At 33.4% G+C, this 15,653-nt stretch overlaps 1 protein-coding gene across 2 annotated transcripts; it reads left to right on the forward strand.

The window, feature by feature from the left end:
• The first annotated feature begins 1,729 nt into the window (after positions 1-1,729).
• On the forward strand, positions 1,730-8,445 carry LOC110109308 (probable transcription factor KAN2). 2 transcript variants are annotated; one of them, XM_020840317.2, is made up of 6 exons: positions 1,730-2,637; positions 2,728-2,804; positions 3,793-3,835; positions 4,248-4,392; positions 7,727-7,802; positions 8,066-8,445. In XM_020840317.2, exons 1-6 carry the CDS (start codon positions 2,133-2,135, stop codon positions 8,174-8,176), a joined length of 957 nt encoding a protein of 318 aa, XP_020695976.1. In that variant the 5' UTR covers positions 1,730-2,132; the 3' UTR covers positions 8,177-8,445. The 2 variants fall into 2 exon arrangements, with proteins under 2 accessions (XP_020695976.1, XP_020695977.1); XM_020840318.2 differs by having other exon boundaries at positions 7,730-7,802.
• The last annotated feature ends 7,208 nt before the right edge of the window (positions 8,446-15,653 follow it).

Here is a 15,653-nt window from a genome sequence, read left to right on the forward strand (position 1 = left end):
TATGACTCCTAAAGGAGTTGAGGAGAGATACGATTGACTGAACAAACATGAATCTTAAAGATATTTAGGTAACGATAATATTCAAAAAGTTGTGTATGTTATTTTTATATTTATAAGAGCTCTTATTTATAATTGTATCTTCAGTTATCCATTCATCAAATTCTTTTAGTCAATGAGATTTACCAAACAATTAGTCATAAAGTTCTCTTTGATGCCAAACTAGATCCCAATGTCATAAGTCATTGTATAAGCTTGCTTTATTTCGAGGATCTTGGTATTTGAAATTAACTGTGCACATTGGCTTCTTAAGCTTTAGAATTAATCTCCAATATAAATTCAACTCAATCCAAGCACAAATGGGTCCAAATCAAGGTTCAGCCCGAAGCACATTTAGAAGGTTCAAATCATAAATTGGATGATCAAATGATATCCAAATGTGACATGCTTATAGTCGAATTGAGCGGCTCGACGAGAAAAATTCAACGAACCAAAGATCATCAAATTATAGCATATTAAGGCACTTAAAGAATCAATAAATAGTTTATGATCACAGGAATCGATATCGACCATCCATTTGAAACATTCCTAATATGTCATTGATCTTCTCCTTATTTTTTAGACATGACACTCCAACAAAATTATAAATAAACCCCTCATTATTCATTGAAGTAGGAACGAAGTAAGGAGAAAAGAAGAGAGGAATGGAAGAGAAATTTGAAACCTCTCATGCCACCAAGCTCCTCGATCATCTACTAACTAGAATCTTTCCGACCTCCATCACCTGCCGACTACGATCCTCGGACCGCCGTCACCCAACTACGGTCCTTCTGACCACCGTACGTCGCTCAATTACAGAACTTCCGACCACCATCACTTGACTACGGTCTTTCTAACTTCCGTCGCCCCACTACGAACCTTCCAACCTACTTCGTTCGTTGGCTATAGTCCTGTCGACCAAACTAACATGTCAACACTGATTCTTTCAACTCCGACCATGTAATGCACTATATATGATATATATTTGCTACATTTAGCCAAGGCTTTCCCCCCTAAGGAAGGGCCTCATTTGTTATAAACCATGAATACTAATGGAATCTTTTCAACTGATCAAAGTTCCATAGTTTTCCCCCTTTTATAGGTTTTAATGTAAAAACTCAAGTGTCTCATATGAACATTGCACCCCTCTCTTTCATTTAATTGTGTGTTGGATCCTCGTACAAAGTTAATGTGTTAAACTTTATATTTATCTACTGTCATGAATATTCTGCGACACAATAAGTATTATGACATGTTCAAATTAAATTTATGGTCATTTTTATGCAATTTTAATAATTTTTATCCCCACATTTCAAAATATCACAATAAAATTAAATAAAACTTGGAATTATAAAAGAATTTCACAAATTAAAAATTTATTCATGTTTTTTTTTTAATTATTTATTTAAAAATATTTTTAAATGTGTGCTAGCTAAAAGGCCTAAGTCATCAATTTTAAATGCGCTAGGAATGTTTTAATTTTTTTTATTCTTTCGGTTAAAAGATTAACACATGTTTTTTTTTTTTTTTAATTTGACGATTCTTTTCTTTTCAAGAGAAGTCAAAACTCAAAAGACCAGGTTTAACATATATTTTTTTCAGAAACGAAAATAAATTTAGGTTGCCCTTAAAAAAACCGAAATGGGTGAAAAGAACGGAATCCTCAGAACAGTCATTTACTTTCTCTCTCTCTCTCTCCCTCTCTCCCTCTCTCCCTCTCTCCCCAGTGTCATTTTCTCCCTCATACTTCCCAGGAAGAAGCAAGAAGCTGTTTTCACACAATCTCTACCCGCTTCTTTACCCCTCCACCCTTCCTCTCTCTATCATAGAATTCCCATTCCATTCCTCCTCAAATCCTCTCCTCGTCTCTTCGCCCACACAGATCTCTCTCTCTCCCTCTCTCCCTCTCTCTCTCGTCTTCTCCAATCCTTCAACCACAAGAGAAAATTAAATCAGTACAGCACAACCACATCAACAAGTACAAGAAGCATCATGAACAAGTAGCAGAAGAAAACACTAAACAAGAAAGAGAGAGAGAGAGATTAGGAAATTGGAGGTTTCTTTATTCTCCTACTTTTACAAAAAGAAGAGAAAGAATGGAGTTGTTTCCAGCACAGCCAGACCTCTCATTACAGATAAGCCCTCCTAATGCCAACAAACCGAGCTCAAGCTGGAATAACACAGCAGAATCAGAGACCGTGCACCTGGCGTTTTGGAGCAGAGCCCTCGACTCCAACTCCACCGGCACCGTAGCGGCTAAGTCATCCGTCGCCGGCGACGGCTTCGACCTCTCCCTCCCAAACCAAGGTCTCTCCAACCACTATCCTTCGTTCCTCCATGAGCCATACCTCGGCCAAGATCTCGCCTTTCTTCGCCCCATACGTGGCATCCCTGTTTACCATTCCCCTCCTTCCTTTCCTTTCCCTCCTCAGCAAAACCACAGACTCAACTACTTCTTCGATTCCTCAAGGACATCACCGTCGTCGAGGTTTCTCCCTCGGTTTCCCGTGAAGCGCAGCATGAGAGCTCCCCGAATGCGCTGGACTTCTACTCTCCATGCTCGCTTTGTTCATGCTGTTGAGCTCCTCGGCGGCCATGAGAGTAATTAAGAAGATTATTTATTTTTTTCTATTACACAAAGACTGCATTTTTATTTGTTCTATGAACATTTCGGTCGTTTTTGGGTTATAGGAGCAACCCCCAAGTCTGTTCTCGAGCTCATGGATGTGAAAGATCTCACCTTGGCTCATGTGAAATCCCACTTACAGGTACCCTATTCACAAAACTGGTTTTTATTGTATTTTGTAGCTCTCATCTCGCCTTGCATTGTTTTGTTTCTTTTTTGTTACGGGGAAAGCTCGAATGAAAGCTAGTTAGGAGCATAGCTTCTAGCTTTCTTAGTTCTCAGAGATTCAGAGATGAGATTGTGAGATATTTGGCTTGTGACAAGAAAGGGACGACTAAAGCATTTGGAAAGAGTTGCATTTTGTTCCAGGAAAAATTAAGCTTTTGTTTCCATTTCCTTTCCTTTCCTTTCCCGTTGCCATCGCTCCGTACTCACCCTCTCTCTCACTTGCCACATTTTATATTGTTCTTTAGCTACTTTCTTATTGCAACAGTGACTCTCTCTACCTTGGTTTGCTTCTCTCTCGATCTCTCCCCCGCTTTCTAGAGATTTGTGGGTTCTGAGAGTCAGGAACAGCTTTGCTTCTGAACCAGAAACCATGCCTTTAAAGGTAAAAGGAGAAAGGAAAATACTGTCATAAATCACAGTATAACGATCGAAGAACGGACTTTTAAAGAGAAACCAACTCCATCCCTACCACCACCCAAAATAATGAACCATCATTACTCAATCATTTATCAGCATGCACCAATATGGCTATATATAGAAACACAGCTGATGATACAATTAATGCAGGAAGAGCTATATACAGAAATGGCTTCAATATTACTAGGCTAGTTGTTTTCTTTTTCACTTTAATGTTGTTTAGCTCAGTAAATTTGAACGTCTATCACTCCCAAAAAAAAAAAAAATTTCAGCACAATTACTTGAACTTTATTTTATTGGTTGATGGATTAAATTTTAGAGAAACTGTACTTTAATTTGCCTGTTCATCTCATTACATGTTTACAAGAAAAGTTTTTTATAATTTTTTCATGAATATAATAATTTTCAATTGCGCAGTTTATATTCTCTAAAGTTTTGTTGATAAACATTTTTGTAACTATAATGTGCTTTGTCATTGATTGCAGATGTATCGGACTGTCAAGACCACTGATAAACCGCTCACTTCAGGTACCACAGCGAAATTTTGAGCTACATTAGGCTTTTGAAATAGTAGAATGATTAATGGTAGTAAAAATTTTTTTTTTTAGTCCCATCTTTATTATATTTAACCACTTTTGTTAAAAAAAAAGTAAATTTTTATTATTTAAGTGAATAAAATTGCTTTTTATCCTATTTTTACAAAAAAAATGTGTTTTGAATAATTGTTCACATAATAAAAAATCACACCTTTCAAAAAAAAGTCATTAAAAATGTTATTTTTAGTCATAATTTAAGAAAAGGTATAATAAAAATTTAATATTTATTTATATTTTATTTAATATGATTATTATTTAAATTTTTTGGAGCGTAAAAAAAATCTTCTTTCAATACAATACCATACAGCCATCTAAGAAAAAATTATTTCAAATAAATATCGTAGGTCAAGGTGATCCCATTGAAAACTTTGATGACAACTTGCTCGATTTAAACAATATTGTGCATGGACCCGAATCTTCAGTTGAAAATGGAAAGTCAGCAGGACAAAATAGCACGAATTCTTATGGTTTATGGAGCAATTCTTCCAGGTAAAGCACGCTTTTTTAATTACAGTTTGCAGCAGTACTAAACTGCAAGCAGCGAAATCAATTGAAAATTGCCTAACTTTTTTTTATTTGTGGGTTATTTATGCTGAAAATAATTTTCCACCGAATGATTTCTTTCGTTATCTATCGATTACTTATTATTTGGTCTCTATCAAGCAAGATGCTGAAAAAAAAAAAAAAAATTCAGTCTTCCTTGTTCTATAATTTAAAGATGGGTACGTAGTACTATTTGTTTAAAAATTGGTATAAGTAAACCGTCCAATAAAATTGATAAGGATAGATTAGTACTTTCGATGGCTTTTTTTAATAAATCTGCTGCAAATTGAATACTCTCAATCAAAATAACCTATTTTTTTTACAGCTTCAGTACTTGATCTGGAATACTGAATCAAATGGCTGTTTTTTTTTTTTTCTTTCGCTTCAGCTATGATAGAATAGTTATATTCATCTTTGATATGGAGATAAAATAGAATCTAAATTGGGCAATCTAATGTTACAAGTGCGTTGTCTGTTTAGTTGGTGTGCATTGATATGCTGCTTGATTTCATTTCCTCATCTGTTGTAATTGTCTTCGGCTTATTTAAATTATAATACTCATGTTCTTACGAGGGATTCAAATAGTTTAACTAAGATTTCGTTTGGATTTAGCTTTTTAGTGCAAAATTTTTTAAAAGCAACAAAAAAATGTAGTTAAAAGCTGTCTCAAATGAAGCCTTTAGGACAATTTCAACCGAACTTCATACTCCTGTTTGGTGTCCATGAACTTCTCCAATCGAATAGCAAAAGGTGCGTCATTCTCTTGTTCATGAACAGTGTGACGCCAATATTGGTGTCGTACTATTCACAAACAGATTTTTTGAAGCGTAGTGGAGAAATGCTAGCGCGTGTGGTTGAGAAAGAATACACGGAATTTTTTTTTTCCGTTAAGAAATAGAGTTCGGTTGGGGAAGAATTATTATATTTGGAGTGGAAAATAATTTTTTCAGTTGGAGATGATCTAAAAATATCATTTTTTTCAGTGATGGTACATTTTTCTTACTTAAATGTTCAATGAATGCCATTGCAAGGACATAAAAGAATTGCTATAGGAGGTGTTTCGTTCGATGCTTTCAAATGCATATGTTTTTAAAATAGAGGGTAAATGAAATTAAATGATTTATTTAATTGAATGCAAGTCAAATAAAGTGAAATATTTTTTCATATATTTATTATAAGGTTATATTTGAAGCAGTACTACTCCAGTTCTCTTTTACGTCCATAATTCAAGACACTCTTAATACTTTAAACCAAACAGCCCCTTGATAGTTCTAAGGACTGAAAATCAAGTACCCCTTGAAATTCCCTTTATTCAGTCAATAAAACAATCATGCAGATCGATCATTTCAGTTCAGTAGGCTATCTTAATTTCTTCTTTTTTTGTAGGTTTGTTCATAGCTATTCCATTAATTTGCGCTATTTAGCTTGTAATAAAAAACCAAATATTTACATTTTACTATTTATTAATAATTAGCTGAGCTATTCAAGCCTTCAAGGTATAGATCAGCTCCGGAAATTATGGAGTTAGTAATCATCGATCAAGCAATCAGATCTTCTAGTCTTCTAAGTTCAAAGATATCCATAAGTATCAAATTCAATTTTAAAGATAAAGTTGATGGAGAAATATAATAATGAAAGAATAATCTATTATTATAAATAACCAGATCTACGTCGTCACCATCATAAACTCAAGGCTTCTTCAGAAAGATAAAGGCATAAAGTTATATTAAATAAATATCATCATGCAACTATTCACAAAAAAATAAAGCAATAAATGTCATGTTCCTTGTTCCTTCTATATATTCAGTAGCAGGTGAGCATTGAACCTGCATGATAGTGCTTGCAATGATCCCTTCTAGCTTGTAGTTTAGAAAGAGCTAGAAGCCTATCGCATATCCCACTTCAAGAAACAAACACATAGGTCGGTCTCCAATACCGAAGACAAATCTCGTCGCAAAGTAGGGGTAAAGGAACTCGCTCTTTCACTTTGGGAAAATTAATCATATCATGAAGGGTTGATCTTGTATTAAGATTTTTGTGTTCATAAGTTTACAGTTGATAGAGATTTAAAATTTAGAAACACAAATCTCTTTACTGAAATTAATGGAAATCTCGTTTGGGGCGACTTTTTTTACTACGGCTTAAAGTTGCTTTTTAATATAAAAGTTAAAATTTTTGTATTAGAAAGCTGCTTTAAGAAGCAACATAAAAGCCGTCCCAAATGAATATTAAGAGCCTATTTGGGACAGCTTTCAGGTTGTTTTCTTTCAGACAACAACCACCATTTCGTTTAGTTATTACTTCTCACTGCTTTTTAGAAATTTTTGTTTTGATAAATTGTTTTCTACAACCATTATAACGAAGTTGTTTTCTCCGCAACAACTTCACTATCAACTTTATAAAATAATGATTTTAGTTGTCCATACAGATCCTAAGTCTTTCTTACTAGAATTTTTGTAAGGAATTCCTAATGATATTTTTTCAGAGATTTTGTGGACCAATTGATACAAAAGTTAGCTAATCCTTTTGATACTTCCCATCTGTTGTCCAATAGGACTCATTTGACTGCATGAATTAGGAAATTATGATTTCATTAGATTTAGTTTTTTTCTTAATGCAGTTCAAAACATTAAGTACTTTAAAGTTTTAAAATATCTTTTTAACATTTTTAGAAAGCAAGGATTTCATTCACATTCAAAATAAGTGAAAATTAACTGATAATTATGAGTTATATTCATCTCTTTTAAAAAAGAATGACTAAAATTCATATCAATACTTTAATTTTTAAGTATTTGCATGTTACCATAGATTACTATTTAGTTGTATTTTCTAATAAATAAGTTGATTAAAATTTTTAATCATATCATTAATAACATATATATATATATTTTGATGGTGGGGAAATCATACTTTTAGAACATATTTTTCATTTAGAATCAACCAAATGAGCCCTTAAGAAAAAGCTTAAGCTCTCCTCAACAAAATAAAGTGGCACTCACATAAATGTGAAATGATCTATGAAAAAGTGCTCATTTTTTTAGCAATATGTCACTTCAATTTTCTTTTTTCCTTTTTGTTAATAATGGGTGATCACATGGGAATGTAACTTTATTTCTCTTTCCCACCTCACAAAGCTAAGAATTCACAACTAGCTAATGGTGGAAGATGGCCTTCTTTTCTCCCACAGTAGATATATCTGCTAGTCTTTTTCTTCTTTGATTGCATCAGCTTCCACTCGTTGAAATTAACGCTTTATGAATGATATAAATGATTTCTTCAGCAGGGAAGAGCTGTTTCATGACAAACCAAAGGAATACACCTCATCAGGGAGAGGGAGGATGTCCCCTTTTGATCAGGTACCAACTTCGAACCAATTATTCAAATTTTCTCATGCAAGCTTTATTGATGATTTAGGCTTCGTTCGGGACAGCTTTTTTGCTGCTTCTCAAAGCAATTTTTTATTACAAAAGTTTTCTTTGAGAAGCAATAAGAATGCCGTCCCAAACGAAGCCTTATTGACTTTTAGTGATTTTGTTTTTCTTAATAAAGTTGTAAGTATAGAACGGAAAACATTTCATTGAGAAAAATGTGAACCTTTATTTTGGATTCAATGGTGCAGTGTGAGAGGCAATCCAGAAGCTTTGAAATGATTTCGGATCTTAACTCATCCTGCCTATCAGAGACCAGCTCGAAGAAGCCCATTATCGAGTTCACCTTAGGAAGGCCTTAGCAATCAAAGCTGGAAATTATATAATTATATGTATGTACTGAGCAGATTTTCAAATTCAGACATCTATCGATCTTTTGCATCAGAAGATACTAACCCAGAGTGAGTGAGTGAGAGAGAGATAAAGACAGTGAAGTGTTTACAAAGCATATCAATCTAAAGGGCAAAAAGGCCATGTTCCATAAAGTATCAATTAGTTTTCTGTTTTTAGATGTACAATGTGTTAAAAATTATGACCTCAAAATTTCCTCCCATCAAATCTTTTTATGATATGATTGAGGTATCTTATTCATTGCAGATATTCGATTAAGGTGCTCAAAGATATGATTAGATCTTTTTTTGCTTGGTTATGAGATTTTTTTGTTGATTTTATAGGATATTATAAAACATTGTAACTAATTACCTATCACTAAATTCAAATATTTTTACCACTATAAATAGAGCCTAAGGAAAAGGGGTTTGTGTGGGTCTTTGGAGAGGCCTATAGCGACTCCAAGTGGATATATATCACTACCAAAAAATTAGAAATCACTAAATACCAAGTAAAACTCAAGAAAAATTACTAGGGAATACTATATCTCATATAGTAACAAGAAAGAAAATGTGCACAAAATAACAATCATTAGAGTTCAAAATCAAAACAACATAAGTTCGAAATTACATAAGATATGCATACAACCAACAACATAAGTTCAAAATTACATAAGATATCCATATAACTAGAAGCATCACATCTAATACTACAGCTCTAACTATATAACCATGCCAAGTAAAACTAAGTTTTATTCATGTGCTAAATTTTCAAAAAATAACTTCACCCATGAAACATTAATGGTGCATGTCAAATACTCTTATGAAGATGAATTATCTCCTTGTTATTAGTTACCTGAGACCAAATTTAAACTCCATTATTTCCTATGCATGCACCAACTTATATAACATGAAACATGCAAAATAAAATTACAATTAATAATTAATGAACAAATTAATTTGTTCATTAAGATTAAATCAACCACCACAGCATTGTAAATCACTAAAACCATATGAGCACATTATAATTCATCAGGGTTCAACGTTAATTAAACTACATGGGGCTTATAATAGGATTTTATATATAATTGCATGTACTCTAACCATAAGGTAGAGTACTAATAAGACTAATCTCATGCTGAAACAAATAGGATTTTATATATAATTGCTTACACATTGTTATCATAGTTATTTTCCACTTGAAATCATTTCCTTAGACATCACAATAAAAGCACATGATATTTCTTCAACCTAATGTACAAGCATTCAAAAAAAATTTAAAAACCCTAGGTTAGGGGACAAACCGATCGCGAGCAGGGAGATCTGGAGTAGCTGGACACGAACGGACGACCGAACTTTGGTCTTCGATGCTGACGAACGGACGGCCGGACTTCGACCTTTGATGGCGACGACTGATCGAAACGAAATCAGAGAAGAGGGCAAAGGCAAGGAGGAGAAGGGGGCGGAATCGAAAGGAAGAAATGAAATGCCGGATCGAATGCCCAACTAGGTTAAGAAGTTAAAACTGTAACTTTTTTGCATCGGTTATAACCGCTGCTATTTGCATCGGTTATAACCGCTGCAAATAAACGGTTTTGTCAGCGGTTTTCAAACCGCCCATAACAAGTGCTACGAAAGATCCCGTTTTTTGATAGTGATATGTGTCTATTTTTAGTTCTATCAAGAGTAGGCCAGAGAGGCTCTCGATCTTCTTAGGGAGTAGCTCAATTTTAACTTTCATAATTAAGATGAGAAGAAAGTTACTATTGTGAAAACAATACCATATTTTGTACGTAAAATCTTCAAGGTGTGTATTTTCATTATTTTTCAATAAATATTTAATAATAAACTATTACGTAAATAATTATGACAAAATATTTCTTATTGATGACGAGCCCATAAATATTATGAACTTTAAAGATTTGATAATCAATTCACAAATAAAAATTCTTAGTAATTTGAAACATTAGAGGAACTCTTGGCTTGAGGAGAAATTTGTTCTCCATCAGACAACTAATTATCAAAGGATATCAAGCCACTATCAATGTTGTTGCTGGAAAAGTAACAAATTAAATATGCCTTAATGATTGTCGAATGCACAAGTAATCCCTATACCTCCACAGTTTTTGGAAAAATTAACTGTGCAACTAGTACTGTAGAAACATATTTAAATTTAGGGCATTAAAATAATTGGTTATGATATGAGTGACAGTACATGAAAATCACTTATTACCGGCGACTAGTTCCGGCAGTTATCATAAGATTTCCGGCGGTTTCGGAAAACACTGGCGGCTTTGCAGCGATTTAAAAATTGCCGGTAAAAAAGGCATAGGAAACCGTTTCTGGAGGCTTGTTTCTGGCGGTTTACCGGTGGCTCGTGTCGCCGGTAGTTTTCTGGCGGTCATTACGCCGGTGACCGCCGGTTATTTACCGGCGGCATACCGGCTGTTTAACCTCCGGTTTGGTCGTATATTTCCGGCGGCCTAACCGCCGGAATAGCGTCGGTAGATTCTCAATGCTAAAATTTATTTTGTAAATTTAATGTTTTTTATATCTTGAGCAAACAAAATACTTTAAGCAAATCAATGAGGTTTAGTTTCTCTAAGTTTATGAGAAAACTAAATATTAAAATATTATATTTGGTGTGTACAAACATAGGATCAGAGGTCAACCCTCTTTTTTTTTTTTGAGAAAACACAAGGATGGACCTATGCATTAATATTCAAAATATGTTACAAGTTCTTAAAAGAATCGATAACTCTCGAATACTCAAAGAAATACGATCAAAAAGTTAAAAAAAATTTAAGATTCAAATATCACTATCTAATTACAATCCAAAAAATAAAAAAAGGAAAAGAAATCTAAGGAAAGTAGACAAGGAGTCAAACCCAAAAATAAGAAGTCCAAAATCAAGATATTCAATAATTGCAAACCATCATCAGGCTGAGGAATATGAAGGCGCGAAAGGGCACAGCTAAAAGGACCATCAACTACACTGGATCAAAACAACCAAAAGATGCATGTGATCAAAGTTTAGAATAACCTGAAAATAAAGAAGAAAAAAGAAAACACTAGACATGCACCCAAAATCCAGTCAACATCAAATACGTAAAAGAGCAACCAATTATACAGTAGAAATTATGACACACCCACAGAGAGGAGGCAAACTTAAAAGGATAGAAAAGAAACATCCAACTAAAAAGAACACCCCAACAACAGAGCAACAATAAGGAGACAACAACAAAATAAGAGAAATTGGAATTTAAAAAATGAAAGGGTCATATCAACTATAGCAAACATAAATTAATGAAACCAACTTAGACTACTCATGATAAAAAAACCCAAGGCAGAACAGACAAAGACAAGAGGCAGAATATTAAGCATAAGACCTCTACTGGCACTGATTAACAAAGCCACCCATACAAATAGCCCCAATTTATAGCAGCACCTAGAATACAGCAATAAACCCAAGAATACAGGAAACACAATAACCAATGAACCAAATAATGAATGACTTGAACTAGACAGCGAAACTAAGAAACAAAACCAACAATAGAAGAAAATATAACATAAAAAAAAAGAGGTTAATGGAGTTTAAAATAAGGTAAACTCATCTTATCCAATCTCACCAAACCTCTAAAAAAAATGGAGGTCATTGCAGCTATGATACAATTTAGAGTTGGATGTTACATAATCGTTTTTCGCAAGCCACAACACAACTATTCATTTCTCTCAAAATATAAGTTAAAACATAATTAAATTGGCTAAGATAAAATTTGATATTCCTAAAATTATAATGAAGAGAAGTATTACTTCTGTTGTTAGACGAAAATAATTTAAGTAAAAGACAAGAGTCATATTCGATCCAATTTTTTTTAAAGTTGTGATCCAAGCAAAATTTCAAACTCATTAACAAAGACTTCGCCTTAATTAGCATTAATAATATTGCAATGAGAAATAGAAGCAAAGGCAAAAATGAAATCACCAAGATAATCACAAGTAATGCCCCCACAACCAACAATAGAACAGTTAACAGAATTGTCAAAATTAAGCTTCACCAAGTCCAGAGGAGGCTTATCCTAGGTAATGACTTTGGTAGCCCTTTCAATGTGACAAAAATATAAAAGAAATTTGAAAAAAAGAAATCCATCTTTTCTTCCCTTTAAAATGTTTGGGTCAAAGTAAATTGGCAGCAATAAGTTGATGAATTTTATGATTAAGGTTAATGAGAACTCGATCAAAACTCATCTTAATGTCAGAGTGCTTGTAGGTTTTTCTTTCAATCCACAGTAACAAAACAATAACCATAGAAATTTCAATAGCAATATTCCAGCCTTCTTTTTATAAAAGCATTGTGCAAGGATATCATGACAATTAGTATTAAATAAATTCAAGTTCATACCCAAAGCATTATCTAAAAAGCACCAAATGTTATTGGTTAACGAGCCATCAATAAAAAAGTGATTCATAATTTCCAAGCTACAACAACATTGACATTGGAAGTAATATAAAGTCTCTTTTCTAAAGTATGTCATCAATAGGGATGAGACCCTTAAGAATCCTCTAATTTAAAATTGAAATACTAGTGAGGGTAATGGAATTCTTTTATGACAAACAAGCTTGAAAGGGGATTTCAACCTAAAATTATCCCAAACATCTTTAGTAGAGAAAGCACTATGCATCAACCGAGAGCTTAAACATATGTTGATCAGTGGAGCTAAAATCAATAGGAATATCACAAATATTAGCATCAATAGAATAAGGCACATACTCATAAATAAGACTGCGATTCCATTTACCATTAAAAAGAAAATTGGAAACTTCCTAATTAGACAAAGAACGAGTGTTAATAATAGTGTCAATAGAATTTTTGAAAGGCTGCATGAACCTTTTTTTTCTTACTTTTTTTCCCAACAACACTGGAAATTAAAAGCCCTCATTATCGATTTGCAGCACAGTCAGGTCATAGACCTCCTACGAAGCATTGTCAAATTCATTAGTACCCTCTCCAAAATATCAATTAGTCGACGAGTCACAATTAACTAACCAGTCGGAGTGATCAATAGACTCCTTATTAGAATGCTAGGTTAAATTTTGATGCATTGTACCCAATTTAACCAAAGCTACATCATAAATAGGGGAAAGAGGGATATCGATTATAAGCAGTTTATTAGAGACATCCAAGCTTTCCACCAATTACACCTTAAGAACAGAGGCACCAAGTGGCTCCTACTCATAGATAGAAACCACATGATCAACAGACATGTTAAGCATTTTATCAAAAGTAACAACAATGCCAACCATAGGAATCACTTTAGTATTAATAGTCATAAAATTCAAAATATTCAAAATTTTATGAACCACCACATCAGCACTAGTAATACGTCACAAGCTTAGAAATTTTCAAAGGAACTTTTTCTCAATGGGTGCGAAGTATATGCCAATATATTTTAGAGTGTCGTAGGGAATCACAATGATCACAAAAGGGAGGAAAAATATCCATTTCAACATGTTGAATATACCCTAGTTTTTTCAGACCATTCCATACATTATCATAATAGTATTTTGAAACATCCAGTTCAACAAGAGCACGAACAATAAACGGCCGTGATCCCACCAAAGTGGCATTATTGGTTTTAAGTGGGTGGCAAAATAATGAACCCAATCCATCAAGGAGCTAGGAGAAAAAAGATAGGGACTAAGGTTAGGAAATGAAACCCATATCGGGGATTCCACGGTAATGTCAAAAAAGGCTACCACTTTATCGATTTCATATAGTGGTTGTTAACAAAGTAAGAGTGATGAGAAAAAAACTATATTATAATCCATGTTATAAACGAGTTTAATTAACACATGCCTCAGATCTAAAACAATCACAAAAAAATCACCAATAAGCTTGAGATTGAAGAAAAACTTACATATCGAGTTGAGAGCATGTCTACAACCAGGAAACTTACCTACAAAGTAAACTAGAAAGGAATAGCAAGAGCAATGATCTCCTCTTCCGAAATCCATAATGACGACAACCCAGGATTGGTTGTGATTTTAAGATCAAGAAAATCTACTAAGGAGGAAACCCTAGATAAAGCATCTAAAAGGAGCGAGAGTTCTTTTGCCTATTTAAAAAACCAGGGTTAGCTAACCGTTAATCGTCATCCAAGCCATAAAGACGGACGAAGGTGGAAAAATCAGAAGATCAAAACTGAAACCAATAGAGAAAAACAAAGAAGAGGAGATTCGGAGGTCAAGAACAACTTCCCTGAACATGGATCAATCATCAAAGAGCATGAATCATTCGTTGCAAGAGAGGCAAACTAAGAGAGCGGCTGGGGCAAAAACACTAGTAGAGATCGATATTGCATAACTAATCTTATTTAATTTTTTTTATTTACAGTTAACCTCCATAAATGATAAATTAACCCAAAAAATATCAACCACTAATCAAGCACTTCAAAAACTTTCTTCATCAAGTGTGAGATTATTAAATTTATAATAGTAAAATTTTACAAGATATAATTCAGATGTCCTATTTATTGACATGTTAGAATGAGATTAATTCTCATTGATATGACAATATATGTTGTTTTTTTTTTTTGGTTAAAACCCACAGAAAGGGCCTACGTGTTAAAATTCAAAAATCGGTTACAAGGTCCTTAGAAGGATCCTTCAGCTCACTACTGCTCGAAAGAGCTACAGATAACAAAAGAAAAATAAAACCAAATTTTGTAACTAACTATATATCTTCAAAATCATGCTTTGTTGTTACCATAAAAAGAGCTTTAGAAGAAGGATTTGGCATTCCACCAAAGAAGTAAACAACGAACTAAGAGGAATGCAGAGAGGAGGAGATGGGGTTGTCATTCAAAAAAGAAATAGAGTTTTTGGGTGCTTTTATTAGTGTTCATTGGCTTTTTTAAGAGAGAGTTTTCGCTATTAATTTTTATATATTCTAGTAAGAGTATAAGCTCTCATTAATTTGGACTCCTACAATATATATAGATGAGAAAATAGCGACTATATCATCAATAATATATTCTTTTTCAACTCTATAGAGAGGAATCTAAATTGATATGAAATCTTAACATCTTTATATAACCTATTTGAAGTTTACTGAATTATTCAATCTATATATTACTATGAATATCACTAACATATATAAAACATTTTGTATTGTGTATGCAAGCTTTATTGTATTTATTCTCTTAATTTTATTTAATTTTTTATCCAAATTTTTATTACTACTATAACAAAATAAAAGATTAGAAGACTTCTACGATTTGAGAGAGAGAGAGAGAGAGAGAGAGAGAGAGAGAGAGAGGAGGATGGAGTGTATATATATAATATCTGTGTCGTATTCATACATTTCAGCTTTTACACAGGCTTATGCTGGTGAATCAACTGCTTAGGGAAAGCAAGTAAAAAGCCCGGCTCCTTTGACATTTTCCTCTTA

Source organism: Dendrobium catenatum, unplaced genomic scaffold (assembly GCF_001605985.2).
Source record: "Dendrobium catenatum unplaced genomic scaffold, ASM160598v2 fragScaff_scaffold_703, whole genome shotgun sequence".
Classification (NCBI taxonomy): Eukaryota; Viridiplantae; Streptophyta; class Magnoliopsida; order Asparagales; family Orchidaceae; genus Dendrobium; species Dendrobium catenatum.

Bases quoted from the DNA above. Each gene is read 5' to 3' on its own strand.
- LOC110109308 (XM_020840317.2), top strand. From the start codon at position 2,133: ATGGAGTTGTTTCCAGCACAGCCAGACCTCTCATTACAGATAAGCCCT. The intron at 2,805-3,792 runs GTACCCTATTCA...CATTGATTGCAG, and splicing joins ATGTGAAATCCCACTTACAG to ATGTATCGGACTGTCAAGAC. The intron at 4,393-7,726 runs GTAAAGCACGCT...TGATTTCTTCAG, and splicing joins TTATGGAGCAATTCTTCCAG to CAGGGAAGAGCTGTTTCATG.